The following is an 18,404-nucleotide window of genomic DNA, read 5'->3' on the forward strand; positions in this document are numbered from 1 at the left end:
ATCTGGAGGTGTAATTTTAAACCGACATCCATAACATAAATGAAAAGCATTTGTATCTGGCTATTTTTATGAGCTCCTGTGAGCATGTGTTGACTCAATAAACCATTTCAGTAGAAATGTGTCATTTCCTATGTGTTACTCATTTTTTAAACAACATGCCGGTCTTGCGCCATGGCATTCTTTGGCACAATAGAACAGTACAATAGAAGATAAATGCATGATTTACAAACAGGTGTAAACTGTTTCAGCACTGCTGTGCAGATGTGGTACATCTGATATGGTACATCTGCTCAGCAGTGATGCATTGTTGCTTCCAGTAAACACACACACACTTTATGTTATTTAAACCTGTTTCAGTAAATGAAAATAATCACATCTGTAAAAGAGCCTCCTCAGAGTCAACATAATTATATCCAGACAAGGAGATCACTTATCATGTAAAGGGGTTCTTCAGTCTTTTGGTGATGGAATAAGAAAACATAAATGGCCTTTTGTCATTATTTTTTTCATTTAATAGAGACAATCAGTGACAAAGTGTGTCCTAGCTATTAATGGTCTGTCATTCACTCAAGGTGTGTTAAGCATTTCATTTGAAGATCAGCAGCTGCCCTTTGTAAAAACTTCACCCAATATTCACCTATAATTTAACCCCAGAGAAACATATTCCCAAAATAAGTTTTTTTTTTCACCTTTTCCTTATGCCAATGGACCTTCAGCTTGTTCTTTGAGTACAATTTTGAGAAATTCTATTTAAAGAAACAAAATGAGGGGGTCCTTTTTTAAACCTGTTAACATCTGAATGGCAGTTACCTCAGACGACACTCTGGGGAGAGATAAATGCTTGAGCAGTCTCATGACATGGATATGCATATTTAGGTGCAGGTTTGTTTTATCTGGAATGTAAGGAATAGTGTCAAATCTGTTTCCTAAAGCTGGCTTTTCACTCTCAACGGGAAACATTGTTTGCCAGAAACCATAACTTTTGACTTCAGCTTATCCTCCCGTGATTGTTAATAGTTTCATGTAGCCTGTTGATTTCAGAATTTATTCCTCCAGGCTTCAAATTTTTTAATTAACATTAACTCATATTGTATTAATATACAGTATGTTAGTACAATCTGGTCTTGGGGATCAAGGGTAGTCCTTAAACACTATATTTTACTAATACACCACTGTACTCTCTGCTCTTATTACTTCAAATTTACATGTTAATAGAACATATTGTCTGGTGATCATTTTCACACCATATAACTTAATATACTAATAATATGTCCTCCATAATTATCGTCTGTCTTATTAAATCCCAACATACCATGTTGAGATTCTTCATGAGATACAATGTAGCCATCATGGGCATGGTTTGTGAGGATGTAGCAGTGCACAATTTACCTATGGCTAAGCCACACCCCCCTCCACTCACTTGGACAAACAATCCACATTCAGTGACAGTTGCTATGCCAGGTGTCACAGTAGGAGACATTTCGCAGGAGGTCATTGATTATTTTTGCAGACAGAGAGATCAGACATCATCTAGAAGTCACCAAAAGGGTCTAAACTACGCATTGGAGGGATATAATCATTTTATTGTTGAGAAGGTCAGTTACCAAAATGTACAGGTCCCAGTGCAAATGTGATAAACCGCATCTCGTTGCCATCACCATCTCAGACAACATTGTTGACATCAAAGTGCCACTGAAGTTCAGGTTTTTGGCTCAGAATATGAGAAAAATATAACAACCTTTTTACCATCTTTACCAAGAGTGTCCCTCCATTAGTTTGGTGCTACAGTATTTACATTGAATCATTCAGCTTAACATTTGCCAACTTCTGTTATCTCGGCTATTATAGATAAGTTAATGAAGCTAAACTCCAGAAGTTAACGTTAGTTTAGCTAGAACCCTTTGGACAACAGCTAACAGTGGTGTACGATCACCAAAGTACAAAAACTAGAACAAAATAGGCCAATTAACTCCCAGCAAACAAAGTGACATGATGAACAACGCAGCTAGGAGCTAATGTTAGGCTAACTTTAGAAATGTTAAAGATAACTTTATATTTCTTTCCAGCAAAGTGACTATGTTGCCTCAAATACGATGTTGACTTACCTTAGAACAGATGTAGACATCCTTGTTATCCTTGGTCTCCCGCACAACTTTATCCAAAGAAGACACTTTTCTCGGTTGAGATGTTGCTTAATAAAGGGTAAAAAATACACACTGTCGCCCAGCCTCTCAGGATAACGTGTGTCCATGAAGTTGCATGTACTGTGAACACCGTTTGACCATTTTTAAATTTAAAATCTCAGAAAAACCTAATTAAACCGAACGAAAACTGACTTTCTGCAATGCATTTCAATGGTCGTGCAGGCAGAGAATGTCTGAGTGTATGGGAATGGCTATACGCACTGTGATTGGCTCATCGCGTTTGAGGGCGGGACTTAGCCATAGGTCAATTCGGTGCACGCTCTGACTTTGAGATCTGTCTACGCTCACCATGGAGGGTGAATTACTTTAGTTTTGTATAATGTGGGCTTCTACTACTTTTAATCTGTCCAGTAATGCTTATTAAAGATTGTCATAACTACTACCAGAGACGGTTGATGAAAAAATCTATTACTACATTTTGAACTGTAATAAATAATAAACACATAACACTTTTTGTAACATTCAGCAAATATTTCCTCACGACCTGTTAGCTTGCCATTCATGTTTTGTTAGCCATTTGGTTGAAATATAATGTATGTTTCTTTGGACAAAGCCGATCTGGTAAGCAACATAAACAGAAATAAATGCAACATCATCCAGTGCTGGTAAAATGCATCTAAAAGTTAATCTGAAGTTTATATGAGGCTTCAGCAGTCTGGGCTAGGCTGCTTTTAGACTAAAAACAGGCCTGTGTTAAATAAAACAGCACAAGGGGCTGAGGTGGTGGGGACGTGTCATTTGAGGTCCCAGTTTGACAATGAAATACAATCCAGGAAGTCCAGTTGGAGTTACAGATTTAAAGGTCAATGAACACACTGCAGAGTGGTTTGTAATGCTTACAGATTTGATTTTTCATAATGTAATAACAATAATGTAATGTTTCTGCTTGCAATATTTAAAATGCAAAACATGTTAACATAGTTGTCACTCTGCTTTTTGTCTGGACACTTGATTCACATCTAAGTCATAACAATAGCATAAGGGAGACCCCACCCCACTGCACCCCTTTGTATGCAAACGTTAAACTGTTTTAGTGGTTTTACATTGTTCTTTGTTTCTCTTGCACTTTAGACATCTACTTTTTATATATTAATTATTAGTAGTAGTACCAATATTCAATGCCCTTCTATTTTACAGCATTTACAACAACTGAGTTATCCTGTTTTGTAATATAAATAGATTTGTGGATAGAGAATGTGTAACAACCTCAAGTGCATTATGACATCCAAAGTTTAGTTTTTTTAACAGCCTTTGTCCACCTTTGCTTACATCCATTTGTAAATATAATATAGATTTATATTTAACATTTCATTTTTATAGGTAATTAACCATTGAAAATACAAACAAGAACAAAAAAGTCTTGTTTAGGCTATATCAAGGCCAAGTTGTCCACAGTGCATACTGTACATAGTCTAAAATTAATCTGTTATTGGGATTATTGTTGGCAATAATATAGGTTTAGAAATATCACCCATGTGCATTATTTATGTCCAACCCCAGTATGTTTGACATAGCCTAAAATGAAACAATTTAGCCAATAAACGTAATATAAAGTTGATTAGTTGATAAGTTGATATTTAGAAGACTAACTCCCAACAGTGGGCTGGGGATTCAAACTCGCTCGGACCTACTAACAGCTGATGACATTACCGCTGCGCCACATGTCAACTTTAATTTGTTTCAATCGTTTTTGGTCAATGTTTGAAAATCCCACGCCAGCTGGTTGGTAACTCTGATATTATGTTAAGTTTCTAGTTTATTCAACTTCTTTGCAAACCAGGCATGCCGTGCTCTTTGGACAGGCTCAGGATACAAGGTTAGCAATGACTGCTAGGCTACGAGAACATGATCATCCACTACGCTTCACAGCGCTTACACAGTGATCAAGGGCCTGACTTTGAATCCAAAACTACAAAAGAGCTGTGTGAATTGGCAGAGATTAAGAAAGTCAGAACAACTCCATACCATCCCAGAGGGAATCCTGTCGAAATATTCAACCGGACACTTTTGAGCATGTTGGGAACCCTGAAAGATTAAGTCAAAGTGCATTGGTGTGACTTTGTACGGCCACTGGTGCATGCCTACAATTTAACTAAAAATGAAGCCCATATGAATTAATGTTCGGGAAACAACCTATGTTGCCCATTGATTTAGCATTTGGAGTCCCACTCAAAGAGCATCCTAAAACATCCCACTCAGAATATGTACGCAACTTGAGATCTCATTTGGGGGAGAGCTACAAACTGGCAACCAGCAATGCTGCCAAAACTGCTGCAAGGAACAAAGCAAGATTTGACCAAAACATCATCTAATCTGCCCTTGAAGTTGGTGACTGTGTGCTGGCAAGAAGTGTGTCTTCGTGGGAAGCATACATTGGCTGACAAGTGGGAACCTCAAATACATGTAGTGACAAAACGTGCTGGTGATCTCCCCGTGTACACTGTGAAACCAGAGAACCAGAGTGGACCCTTGAGGACATTAGACAAGGATCTCTTGTTGCCCTGTGGATTTCTCCCTACAACTGAGGACCATCCAACCTCACCTGAAACAGTCCCACGCTGCAAGACGCAGTAGAGTGCTCATTTGGATCTTAGTGAACAAAATGGAGAAGGGAACGGATATGAGTGAGATGAGGATATTGCAGTGCACTGGAATGCAAACTCTGCAATGGTGGAAAGTAACTGGCATCCCTGCAGAACTGAACAAATCCCACAGCGAGAAACAGAAACCGAACCTGAAAGAGAAACCTTACCTGGAAAAGAACCTAAAAAAGAAACCGAACCTGAAAAAGAAACCTTACCTGGAAGAAGACCTGAAAGAGAACCTGAAACAGAAACAGAACCTGAAAAAGACATGGAAATGGAACCTGAAAGAGAAAACTTACCTGAAAAGGAAACTGGGAAAGAAAGGGTTGTTCAAGCAGAAGATCCAGACATGGCACCGACCACATCTTCCATGACTGGAATAGCAGAAGACAAAGATGGGCAAGATGCTCCTCACAGGCAATCTGGTAGACACAGAGCTCCCCCAGACAGACTGCACTACACACAGTTAGGAAATCCCCTTGTTTCTATTGTGCAGTCAGTTTTTCAAGGCTTAAAGTCTGTCTAAAGTCAATTAATTGATTTACTTCTAAACACATGTTGGAAAATGGATACAGCAAACATGTCAAAAGGCTGATAACTATGCAGTACTGAATTGTGGAGATAGAGCCCTAAACTATTTCTCACTTGCTCATTTTTCCAGTTTTTCTGAGCATGCAAAAAAGGGCTACCCTGTGACGTAGTGGCGTACCCTTGGTCCCTCTCCTAATATATAAGACTGAGTGTCCTCTCTCCTCAGTGGTTAACCTGCCTAGTGGCAAGTCATTGTTACTACATCTAACACTACTACCAATACAGTCTACAGTTGGCTGAGTTAGCCGCCCAGATAACGTCACATCAGTCAGTTTAACGAGTGACATTTGGAGTTCGAATGTCTCTCCAATGTCCATGCTGAGCCTAACCACGCAGTTTATTAATGACATTGTCATTGTCGGTAATTTTAAACACAGCCCGCTTGCCTACTCTCAACATCAAACTATCCAGAAACAGCTGGGCCAGGATACCAAAAGTCTACAGCAGGATATCCCGACTCAGTGGAACAGTACTCTTATGCAAAGCCTTTTAAAACAGAAATGTGCGCTTTACCCTTATGGAGCCGATTATGATTTGCCTACCACGTTAACCGCCAGTCAGTGGAAATTAGTGGAAAACATGATGTCCCTGCTCGCCCCTTTTGAAGAGCTAACAAATCAAATCAGCTCATCAACTGCCTATGCAGCAGATGTGATACCAGCCTTCTGAGCTCTAAGTCGTCTACTGCAGAAAAAAGGTTGACACTGACCAAGGAGTGAAACGTCCAAAGCAACACTGTTGGAAGCAGTCCAGAGGAGATTCAGTGATATTGAATCTGAGCCCCTGTACACCATTGCTACAGTCCTTGATCCGAGGTGAGTACATCATTCATAAATTGTGTGTGTGTGTGTGTGTGTGTGTGTGTGTGCGCGCATTTGAGAGAGAGACACATAGGGAGAGAGAGAGAAGGCACGTTAGTATTGAATTGAAAACTTTAAATTGAGACATAAATTTAAAAAATAAATATATTTATTTAATTGTGACAACACTAGTAGGCTCCCCAATTCATATTCTATGCATATCTAGCTGTGTAATGTTGTAGAATGGTTGTCATAGCATAATAACCTATGACAACATGCATAAAATAAAACAGATCAATGAATGTTTTGTCTGTTCTTTGTTTCTCTTGTTAATAAATAGGTACAAAGACAGATATTTCTCAGATGAATTCAAGCCACAGATCCGTGGGCTCCTTTTTGATGCCCTGATTGGTGCTGCTAGACCGCAGGAGGATGATGCTGAAGCGGAGGGGCAAAGGGATCTGAGCCCCCAGAAAAGGTACCACGACACCAGAAACCCAGCATCAGTGCAGATGAACCTATACCTATCGGAGGCAGTCATCCCACAAAACAAGAAGCCGCTTACTTTTTGGCTGGACAATAAAAGCTGGTTTCCATCTCTCACACAAGTAGCACGAGCCTACCTCTGTGCACCATGCACAAGTGTAGATAGTGAGCAACTTTTTAGTACAGCAGGAAATATTGTTGATGAGAATAGGGACAAGCTAACAGCTAAAAATGCAGAGATGCTCATATTTCTGAAGGTAAATCTGCCAGTGATGCTGCTTGAGAAGGAAAGAAAAGATAGAAAATTGTGTCGACATCCCTCTTCCCCCATTCTTTCTTTCTCCCCTCTAAAAGTCCATAAAAAGCTACCTCAGGTTAAAGTTACACTGTAAAAAACGAAAAAGTTGAGAAAATGTAAAATATCAAGGCAACATGATGCAAGAGATTTTTGAGTTTTCTCAACTTCTGCCAGCTGATAATCAATGTTGAGGGCATACAGGAGGCCAAAGAGGTATGCCATGGCAGTAGAGAGGTTTGGAATATTATGAAGCATAATGTCCTCTTCCAACACCATCATCATGTAGCACAGTGAGGATGGCAACAGACACACCTTGCAGCACTGGTGCCAAAGTGTTGGTGTCCTGAGGAAGAAGAAGAGATACATTATTAAGAGCTTAGAAAAAGTAAGACAAACTAGAAAGAGCATTTTCTGAAAAAAATATGTGAGTGCTGAAAAGGTTAATGCTAAAGCTGAAAAGTACAACTTGTAAGCAGAGAGATGATTGGCTTCATAAGGGCTAAAAGAAGTTGAAATGTTAAAAAGGCAGAAGTAAATGGGCAGCTATCAACTGAAATCTCAATGAAAACTGATAAAGCAATTTTAACATAGCTAAGAATAGATTTAGTAGTTTAAGGAGGTTGATTTACATGAACTGTAAAACACCCATTTAACTTGTGATGGTATTAACCAGAAAAAGTAAATCTCTTTCTTTAATCAATGTCACCCACCAACCTTGTGATGAAACACCACCCAAAATGACCAACTGTTCCCCTCAGCAGAAAAAAAAAGGGATCTGAAGTGGAAAACTGCAACCCTCACCCCAAAATTATCTGGACTGATAAACTGCCCTGGGGAGGTGTACTTTTACATTTTGGATTAACTACTCCTTAAAAACATCTCGTGGGAATGAGCATGACCTGCATTATTTGTCTTTCCTGCAGTTACTATTGCTTACCGAGCACTTGGTTGCATCTTCGCGGAGGTAGATATGCAGGCCTCTCAGTGCTGCTGTTTGTCGGATGTTTAAATGTATCCAGTGGAAAACATGAGTATTTTAATTAGTATAGTACTGTAATGTCGTCATTCCTAATAAGAAATGTAACCCACTATGTGCCACAGGGTTTAGAATATATGGACCAAAAACTAGGTTCGTAGTAGGAGGGTTGAAAAGAGGAATGATAGACACAATAGATAAATGGAGCCACGAGGTGCGTTTAAGGTAAGTTTACTGTATTGAAATATATAAAAAATAGAAAATAAAGTTCAGTGCAATAACCACTGGTTTATCAATATTTCACAGTCTTTCATAAACATAACCCAACTGACAGTGTTCATATGGAGTGTACTGTTCTCGAAGTGTCCGTGTTGATATCAGTCAGCGCGCTTAAGTCAAAAGAGTCAAGTCACGGGGGATTTCAAGTAGTCAATTGCATGGTGGTCCTACCACACTGAGACATGGGTGAAGGTGAAGAAGGAATGTGGTGTCCTCTTCAGCCATTGGTTCTTCATTCCTCCGATTAAGGAAAGATCTCACTGGGAGCTCGCCATCTCCCCTCAACAGAGAGAATCCAGATCCAAATCTAATGGTTCTCAAAAACCCAGCCTGTATAAAGACAGGACTGTTATTTATGTGACATCACTAAACATTTCTTTTATGGCCATATGTATATAAATCTCAACACATTACTGTAACACAATAATGATTAAATAAATTATCTTTTTAACTGTTCAGTTTCTTTTTAACTCAATGTAAGTATTTCTCACATTTTTAACCAACATGAATCATTTTAGCTGTTTAACCATGAATTATGATGGGTTTAACTTGTTTTTGTTATGAATGAACATATTTAGCAGTCGTTATAATACCACACATCATAAACAGTGCGTCTCAATATAACCACACACACAGCAGCAAAATAAACAGTATACCTCACTTTCTATCAGGATATCAGAGTCGAAATGTGCAACATTAACTCTTAACATACAAAGTAGCCAGCAGTGATATGCCAGCTTCAAGAGTCCCGGAGCAAAGACACGTTTTCTGCCACCTCCCGTATCAACTCACAGTGTGGCTAATACCCTTAGCTTGTGCTAGTGCTAACTAGCTCGAGCAACTCACCAAGACACTGCCAAAAGTAAAGTTACTCCTGGCTCACGGATATTCAACCATCTCTCGATCTCAGGAATAAAAGCATGTATATAAAATCCAAACAAATAAACAAAATTAAGGGGCATCTCTTGTCCTTCTTCTATATTGGGACGTTTTGGATTATGAGAAGGGAGTTAATAAAAAGCGGTACTTAGGTCGGAGGAGGGGTGAAGCCTGCCTCAACCCCTCCACATTTCCCGCGATGCGTCTTCCTGACGGGAGCAAAGGAGCCAGATCAATGCGGTGGTTCCAATACTGCCGTAGGCTGAACTTCTCTTTCTTTGTGTACCGTGGCGTCTCTCCCTCGTACTGCTGCTCTTCTGCTGCTCTTCCTCCTCTTTACCTGTTGAAAACCCCGCCTTGCCAACCCAACCACCAATCACATGCCTATAGGCTACCACCCTGTCTCCTTCTGCGTAGGCAATTAAGAAAACGGTGTCACCACTTGTCCCACCACCAGAATTACTGTTACCCCGTGACATTAGCACAATAGTGGGATCTAAACTGCTGCAACCTCTATTTGTTTAAAGGGCTCTCTCTAGCTGGTTTTGTCGGTCTGAATACAAGCAAAACACGTAGGGCAGGGACATGGTGCTGGGTAATATCACATTGGTGCAAATCTTTGTTGAAGCTGTGCTGTTTCTCTCCCAGCACTGGTCAATACTGTTGCACTGCTGCTGCTGCTGCTGCTGGTAAAACTGCATACAGTTTTGTTCAGCATTAAAGAAGGAGGGCTGAGGGGGTGCAGGCACAGACTTTGGATGATTTCTTTAATTTGGGGAACCTCAGTTCTCAGGTCTTTCAGGAGCACCATGTCAGAACGCATTTCATTAATTTCTGAGAAGAGATCAGGAGGAAGAGTGGCTGTGCTTTGCTTTGTCAAGGCAGATGGCCGCCCCCCCCTAGAGTCCGGTTCTGCCTGAGATCTCTTCCCGTTAAAGGGGAGTTTTTCCTTGCCACTGTCACCAAGTGCTTGCTCATGTCCAGACCAGGGGTGTCAAAGTTATTTGAGGTCAAGGGCTAAATGCAGCCCAATTTGATCTCAAGAGGGCTGGACCAGCAAAACCATTGCATAACAACTTATGAACACATTTACTGCAGACTGCAACAGATGATGAACAGCCTGGGATGTCTAAGAAAAGTAAGTGCAAGTTCAACCAGCTTTTTGACATTCAGTGTACAGGGCAAGTACCTTCTGAGCACCTGCCTTTTTATTTTTCTGATCATTGATGGTGCACTAGCCAGGCTGACAAGGATGTCAAGGAACTCCTCAGTGACATTCAAACTGTCATCGACACCACAAATGAATATGGCCAGTTGAGCAACATCTGTAATGTCTGTGCTCCAATCAATTGCATGCAACAAATGACTTGACTTTATCCTTAATTTGGCTGTCCAAATCTCCAGCATGATCCGAAATCCTGTCTGCCACAGAGTTTTTCGTCAGACTGATGTTGGTAAAAGCCTGTTGTTTGTCAGGACTTCTGCAGCCTTCAGCATGCATGTCTTCACAAACTCACCCTCAGACTATAACTTTGATGTTGACGCTATTTCACTAGCAATAAGGAAGTTAGCTTTCAGTGCCGGATCGCTAATGTCTCAGCTACGGCTAAAAACAGAACACACCAAGCACACTGGCTAACAATATATCTTTGTGAAGGGATTAGAACCGGTCCAATTATTTTCATGATTTTTTCAACATTTTCCATCACCATCATGTTTCGGCCTAACTGGTGATTGTGTTAACTGGTGACTTCCTACATTACGAGATACATTACAAGAGGTAAATGAACACCACTGAACTCAAATGGTTAGCGAAACTTAGATATTACACACAGATGATTATCTATTAAAAAGGGATTAAACCAGTGGCTGCTGGTTAATACAGGGTGCCCCCCCAAACATTTTTGTCACCAGTCGCCACTGGATTAAACCTAAATGAAAGGCTTTTTGGAGAACACCTATGTGAAAGTCACCCATTAACGGTCACAAGTTAAAGTGAAACACCAGCAGCTCGTGCATGGACAGTAGTCTGCTAAGCATCACAGTGTTGTGTCACGTAAACTGCACGGCAAGCAAGCGGAAGCATAATAGGGCCTGCTACTCTTATTAGGACAGTGCACCCCCCAGTGGTAAAATCAAGAATCAAGAATTTTATTTAAAAATTGAAAAAAATAATTCTGCAATTTTACCAATACTTTGCAAAGCTATCCAGCAGGCCGGATAAAAACATGCAATTTGAGAAATAAAAATATCTGCATAACTGTGATAGTCTACATTAGAGTTCTGCAGAATTTGACCCAAGGGCAGCATATAGACTGAACAGAAGGGGTCCAAGAACTGACCGCTGAGGAACTCCACATGTCATAGCCACTCGATCAGATTCATAACTTCCAATGGTCACAAAATAACTCCACTCTTCCAAGTAGGACCTGAACCAGTCTAGGACTGTCCCGCTGAGTCCTGCCCAAGTTTCCAGCCTGTTCAACGGTATACTGTGATCCACAGTGTCAAACGCAGCACTGAGATCCAACAGGACCAGAACTGACACCTTGCCTGAGTCAGTGTTCAACTTTATGTCATTTAACACTCTAATAAGAGCTGTTTCTGTACTGTGGTTAGGTCGGAAGCCTGACTGAAATTTGTCAAAAAGGCCACTGGAGTAAAAACCACTTTCTCTCTTGGCTATAAAAGGAAGATTTGAGATGGGTCTGTAGTTGGTTAACATGGAAGCATCCAGTGTTCTCTTTTTTAAGAGTGGCTTAATGGCAGCTACTTTTAGGGGTTTAGGAAAACGTGCCTGATTGAAGTGAGCTATTTATTACTTGTCTCAAATTTTGGACAGAGTTCACAATAGTTTTAAAAAAATCTGATCTGACAGCATGCTGATGGTTTTAGATGCTGCACTGTTTCCTCTATGGTTTTTTGGTCAACTGTTTTAAATTCTGACATCGCAGTTGAGTTATTCCTGGGAGGTCTTAGGCATTGCGTCATTTTATTGTTTTGCAGATTCATTGCATTTTTCTGTGGAAAGGAGTTCTGGAGCTATCTGTTGAGGGGGGTTTGTAAGCTTATCAACCCTAGCAAACAGAGTACGAGTGTTGTTGATGTTCTTATTAATAATTTCAGGAAAGTGTCGCTGTCTAGCTTTGAGTAACTCATAGTTAAAATGACAAAGACTTTGTTTGTAGAGGTCAAGGTGAATTTGAAGTTTAGTTTTTCTCCACTTACGTTCTGCTTTCCTGCATTCTGTTTTTAAAGCCTTTACCATCATAGTGTTCCTCCATGGTGTTTTCTTTCTGCTCAAGGTCGTCTTAGTTTTAATAGGTGCAACAACATCCATGACATTTGAGATTTTCCAGTGAAATTTATCCAGGAGTTCATCAACTGACTCTGCACTTACAGTTGGTGACATAGCTATAGCCTCCATAAACTTTGCACTGGTATTATCATTTATGTACCTTCTCCTAACAGACACAGAGGTTAACTGAACATTTGGAATGATCTGTAAGTCAAAGAACACACAGAAATGATCAGAAAGAGCCAAGTCTTTAACATCAACAGAAGAAATATCAACACCTTTAGAGATAACCAGATCCAGAGTGCGGCCTCGAGTGTGTGTGGGCCCTTTCACATGTTGCAAGAGGCCAAAAGTGTCAAGTAGAGCAGAGAGTTCTTTGGCATTACTGTCCATGTTATTGTCTACACATGAATGTTAAAATCCCCTGTTATGATAAAAAAAGTTGTAGTCAGTGCAGGTAACTGACAGCAGTTCAGCAAACTCATCAATGAATTTTCCTGAGTGTCTTGGAGGTCTATAAATGATTAAAAAAAGAACTTTTGGATCACCTTTTAATAAAAAACAGAGATGTTCAAAAGAGCTAAAATCACCTAATGTAATTTCCTTGCACTGAAATACAGATTTAAAGATGGCGTTCTTACCAGTTTGACACTTGTTCATAAAACTAAAATTTGTTGGTGCTGCCTCATTGATAATAGCACAACAGCTACATTCAGTCAGCCATGTGTCACTAAGAAGTAAAAAATCTAGATCATAGGTCATCAGCAAAGAGATTTGAAAGAGTTCAATCATAAGCACAGGAGAAGAGAAGTGTTTTTAACCTGGATTTAAAAATGTTCACAGTTGGGGCTGATTTCAGTTCTGCTGGTAGTTTGTTCCAGACATAGTTGTGTGCAGCATAACAGTAGCTAGCTTACACAATGAGTTAGCCAGGGATTCTTTAGCAACATAAAAGTATAAACTCACATTATATCTCTCATAATGAAAAACGCTGATAAAATAACAATTATCCACAACATTACGCTATGTTTATAGTGTTTTCTGTATGGTAATTCCTTTGAAATAGGCAAAATAGTGAGGGAAGTAAAATGAAAACATAGGCTACACTGCTCTCAACTTCATGTGTGTGTATTAAGTGAGAGAGAGAAGTACAACTTCCCCATACTGGATGCCTAAAGCATTACCAACACATTGATGCACAAGCAACCGAGAAAAACAACCTGTCACCTATTTGTACCACCTGAACTAATAACTTCAGCAGAATAACCAAGATGAAAATGAATTAGCCTACATGCTATGAAAATGCAATGCAACAAATATAATGTAACAACTCTCTGTCTAGCGATCCGGCACTGAATGAAATACCATAACTCCACAGAGGGCTTATTTACTGTAGGTGCATTTATTTGACTTCACTGAAACTTTGACACCTCAGGGATCTGGCTGCCTGGAAGGTGGATTACTGTAAAGGTGTTTCAAATGTTTAATTCAGCATCCACAAAAAAACCAAGTCTCTTGATAATATGCTTGTGGGAAAGAGCATCCACAAAAAGAAATGAACCTTGAAATATTTCCGACCTTGCATAACATGTCACATGTTATCGTCAGCAGGAATTCACTCAAGCATTGAAACACATTTCCTTGCTTAATCCTCTGTTATAGGGCACTTCTGTAGTGTGTTACCAGGGTTGCTTAACATGTTTTTTTTTCCAAGATACTGTGTGGTGTGACTAGACTTTTACAGAGTTCAACGCACTCTGAGGCACCCCCGTGAAAAGCTGACTCGGGTCTTTTCAAAACATGATTTTATGGCTTTAACGTCACTCAAGTGTCTGGGGATGAAAGTGAGATGTCTTTCAGAATGCAGCACATGCAGGATCATTAAATCTGAATTCCCGTCATTCCTGTGACTCACCCAGCCAGGTCCTGCTGAGTGGAATTCCTGGTTTTCATGCTGTGTCTGGAGAAGTAACCTGATACTATGTAAGGCACATGAACACATCAGTAACAGTTTGTAATACTTCTGGTCAGCAGATAATTCTCTAATACATTTATTACATCCTCGTCTTCTAATCCTTAAAGGGTTAATCTATACTACAAATGCTGTATTACTGTGTGTGCAAGTGTGTATAGTTTGATATAAGAGGGACACACACTTCCTCTGAAGATGTGACTCATATGCTCCCATAAATCATGTGACATAGAGTCCTCATGAATTATTAATGAAGCCTTGCAGTCCTTCTGTCATACTTCAGGAGATGACTTCTTGTCCTACAGGGATGCAGTCTGATCGATCCTGCAATTGCTGGGAAAAGGACTGTCCAATTATAAAACTCTGGAAGTCCATTTAGGGAGTTATAGAAATAGCTGACTGTTGCATTGTTTAGTCTCTGATCTGACTGGCAAGTACAATAGTGTATTTTTACTGTTTGGAACTAATTAGTGCATGCTGAGAAACATGGGCTAAATAACCAGATAATTAAAACTATAACAACTGTCTGGCAAAAGGAAATTCCTCATACGTCAACTCATCATTTTTATGAGAAGTTTACTGCTGAAACAACTTACAAAACCTTACCTAAAAATGACCTAACACCAACATTGCCTGTTTAAATGTTTCCTGTATGCTAAAACATCACACTCTGGCAAGCAAAATCCTGATTCAAAATAGTTTTGGTGACAGGCAGCTTTTATTCATCCCAGATGTCAGGGAAAAAAATCCTGCATGTTATGAAACCTGCTCTGTTTCTGCCAAGACAGTTCCTTTAAACCACAAGAGAGCAGCTCTGAAGAAACTTTAAACTTTTTTTTTATTCATCCAATTATGACACTTAATGTTTTTCTTACATGAATAACACACTATTCCCGTTGAAAATACAAGTGGGACACTGTCACCCATTTACTCGCCTTCCCAGAAATATGTCCTTTTTCCCACCAATCTTTCAGATCCTATCATATCTCTGTTGAAGTTAAGCATGTTAAATTAATGACTGTGTTAACCGCTTTATGAGATGTCTGGAGCATGAGGTATTTTACAGAATGTAGGATTACAGTAAGTCTATGTGTAAACAATTTGTGAGCATTTAGCGAAATCAAATGGAATGAATGGAAATGAAAGTGTCTAAGATGTCCAAAGACAGGATGCTTATATTAGAAACATCTGGCATCTCTCTTGTTACATTATTGTTGATCATTGGAAGTGTTTAACTATGCTTCTTTTAACTTAATTCAGTATATTTAAGTACCATTTTGATGATGTGATGTTGAAGCAGCTCAAAAGATAACGTGCAAAGAAGGCAGATGAACACCAAAACTGAAACCGTAAAACAATGATAAAAGCTTTTCGGGGGAAAGTCTGCTGCCTGGACTACATTAGAACTTCATGCTTCTAATCTGTAAAAGACTGAACCGGAACAGTTAATCCATGAATTCTGTCAGAGGCAGCTTTGTAACTTTGACTGTATTAGTGTGACATTTCTTTCTTTTTCTGTTTTTTCTGATGAAAAAAATAAAATATTGAAAAAACAAATTGTTTTTGCAACCACATATCGAATTTTATAGTCTGTGTGACTTATGTGTGTGTATATATTTGCCTTGTTACTCATACACTGTATGTGTACAGCTGGATGCCAAACATGTCTTGATTGTTTTTAAAAACTAATAATTGACATCCAAAGTCAATATTGATCTCTCAGACTATTAAATAAATAAGTGAAATTCAGCTAAAATGCAATTGAATAAAGTACAGTGATGAAAGATATAGAGACATGAAACATGAATACAGTCAGAGGAGATCTGTCATACTGCTCTTCTTGTGCTTTTTGAAGGAATAATATATTTGGACAAGAACAAACCATATACAATCAAATATTTGGGGACAATCTCTGTCTGCACAGGTGATAGTAGTGTGAGTGTACATACTAAATAAATAGTGATGTGACTGACCTGGCAGTATTAGGCAATTTTTCGAAAGTGCACCGACAGTACAGGACATGACACATAAGGCTTGTTGATTATTTAGTCAGTGAAGCTACATAACTTTTACTTGCAGGTCACATCATTAGAAACTATGTTATTATTTGTCATCTGAGAACTGGAATGTTCAGATATGTATATCTATGTATGGCATGGAATTTCAGATTTCAGTTTTCCCCACTGTCAAAAACGAGTGCAGAAATGCCATTGAGCAAACAGTTGGTCAGCAGCAACTAAGAGATGTTACTAAGACATGTTTAACTTTCTTTCCAACATCTCTTAAAGAGAAAAAGAGTCATCATTAACTTCTTCCAAAAATACTCCTTAAAACTGATAAAAGTATTCTATTTATATGTTCATTTTTTCCTGGTGACTCAAACATGTCTGATTGGTTGTTACCAAAAATGTATTGCATATTCAACTGGCCTCCTGTCTCCTGCAGTACCACTAGAGGAGTATGAGGTGGGGAGAGGTGGGGGGTTGGCGAGAGGTGAGTAAGAGATGACTCAACAACCCTCCACTATAAGATGCCCCTCATGGAGCCTGACAGACATGTACACAGACACCAGCCAAGGTAAGGTCAACTCGCCTCTCCATCTCACTGTCCATCTCAGTCTCCGTTTCTTTTACTGGAGCTTCAACGTTTCCGTCTTTGTTTCTGAATTATCTTTAGACACATTTTCTCCACGTGTTAGTCTTTTTGTGATGTTTCTGGTTGCTGATACTTCTGTTTCAAATAAAAGCTGCATTTATTTGTCAAAGATGTGTCACGTCACAAAAAGAAATAGTTTTTTGTTCCTTGTTTTTTTTTTTATAGATTGCTTGTGTAGTGGCTCCAGAATATCTAACTCTTTATTAGCTTAAGTTTCTGTTCATTCTTTACAAGCATCAGCCAGAGTTTTAGGAAACAGAAACTACAACAATGTTAGTCAGAGTCAGTGATCTTTGAACCTGTTCGAGTGAAAAATTCACAGGTTTCCTTATCACAAATATTTACAAGTGTAATATTGTGCAAATTACTGCAAACATGGATAAACTGATGTAGATCTGAACTCATGCCTCTTAGTGACATAGTGCAAGAATGCCAGTGAGAAATAGACAACTACAATGTTTTTTAAATAACCTGCATAATCTCTAATCATGTTCAATTTCACCTTTCTTCTAGAAATACCAGAGTTTTTCTACATTTTGTACAGCTACTAAAAACATGGACTACAGCACCCTGACCCTCCTGATTTCTCTTTCACAACTTTTGAGTGTGGGAACAGCTGCTCCTCTGTCAGTGGAAGTAGGGAAGATGAAAATTAAAGTGAAATGGATGGCTGAGCAGCTGGTGGCTAAGCTGAACAACTTTCAGGTAATATTTGTAGTACTAGCTGTGGCGACAGAGTCTGTAGTTGACACAAGCTTTTACAATCATCATTTTAATCATGTTGTCTCTGCAGGTTCCTGCTGGCTGGACACTTAGTCAACCTGCTGATGATGTGGATGGACTTTCCTCCATAGTGGTGATCTTGGACGGTTATAACAGTTTGATCTCGGACAGTCTTAATGGGGTCTCCCAGGTGAAGTCTGAAATATCTTCACTAGGTGGTTACCTTCAACAGTGGAAGAAGGGGCACTGCAACGAGCAGCGGCCAAAGCCCCTTGTGTCTGGCCCACTGCAGGAGCTACAGAGTCGAAAGGAATACATTCACACCGTGGGCATTGAAGCTGTGATGAGAGTGAAGGAGTTCCTCACTCTGCTGCTGAAGAACCTGGAACAGCTGAAAACTTGCTGATAAAATGACCCTGGGATCAATGTTTGTAAGTTGTTGGCCTGATTTTGGGGAAAGATTTGTTAAATCTACATCTGTGATGCTTGATATAACATTCCTCTCTGGTCACGTCATACTTTTCCTTGAAATGTATTCTTGAAGATGCACTTATTTATATACTTATTTATACTAGGAAATATGTATTTTGAAACAAAGATGATCTTTTTTTATTATGTTTGAAGCAAATTTGTAGTTTTTGATGGAATGTTTACCTGA

General features: G+C 39.3%; 1 protein-coding gene across 1 annotated transcript; it reads left to right on the plus strand.

Moving 5' to 3' along the window:
- The first annotated feature begins 17,127 nt into the window (after nt 1–17,127).
- Nucleotides 17,128–18,349, plus strand: LOC128358670 (leptin). Its single transcript, XM_053319021.1, has 2 exons — nt 17,128–17,728; nt 17,817–18,349. The coding sequence occupies exons 1-2, from the start codon at nt 17,579–17,581 to the stop codon at nt 18,150–18,152; spliced, it is 486 nt and encodes a 161-aa protein (XP_053174996.1). The 5' UTR covers nt 17,128–17,578; the 3' UTR covers nt 18,153–18,349.
- Nucleotides 18,350–18,404: the final 55 nt, after the last annotated feature.

Source organism: Scomber japonicus, chromosome 5 (genome assembly GCF_027409825.1).
Source record: "Scomber japonicus isolate fScoJap1 chromosome 5, fScoJap1.pri, whole genome shotgun sequence".
Taxonomy (NCBI): Eukaryota; Metazoa; Chordata; class Actinopteri; order Scombriformes; family Scombridae; genus Scomber; species Scomber japonicus.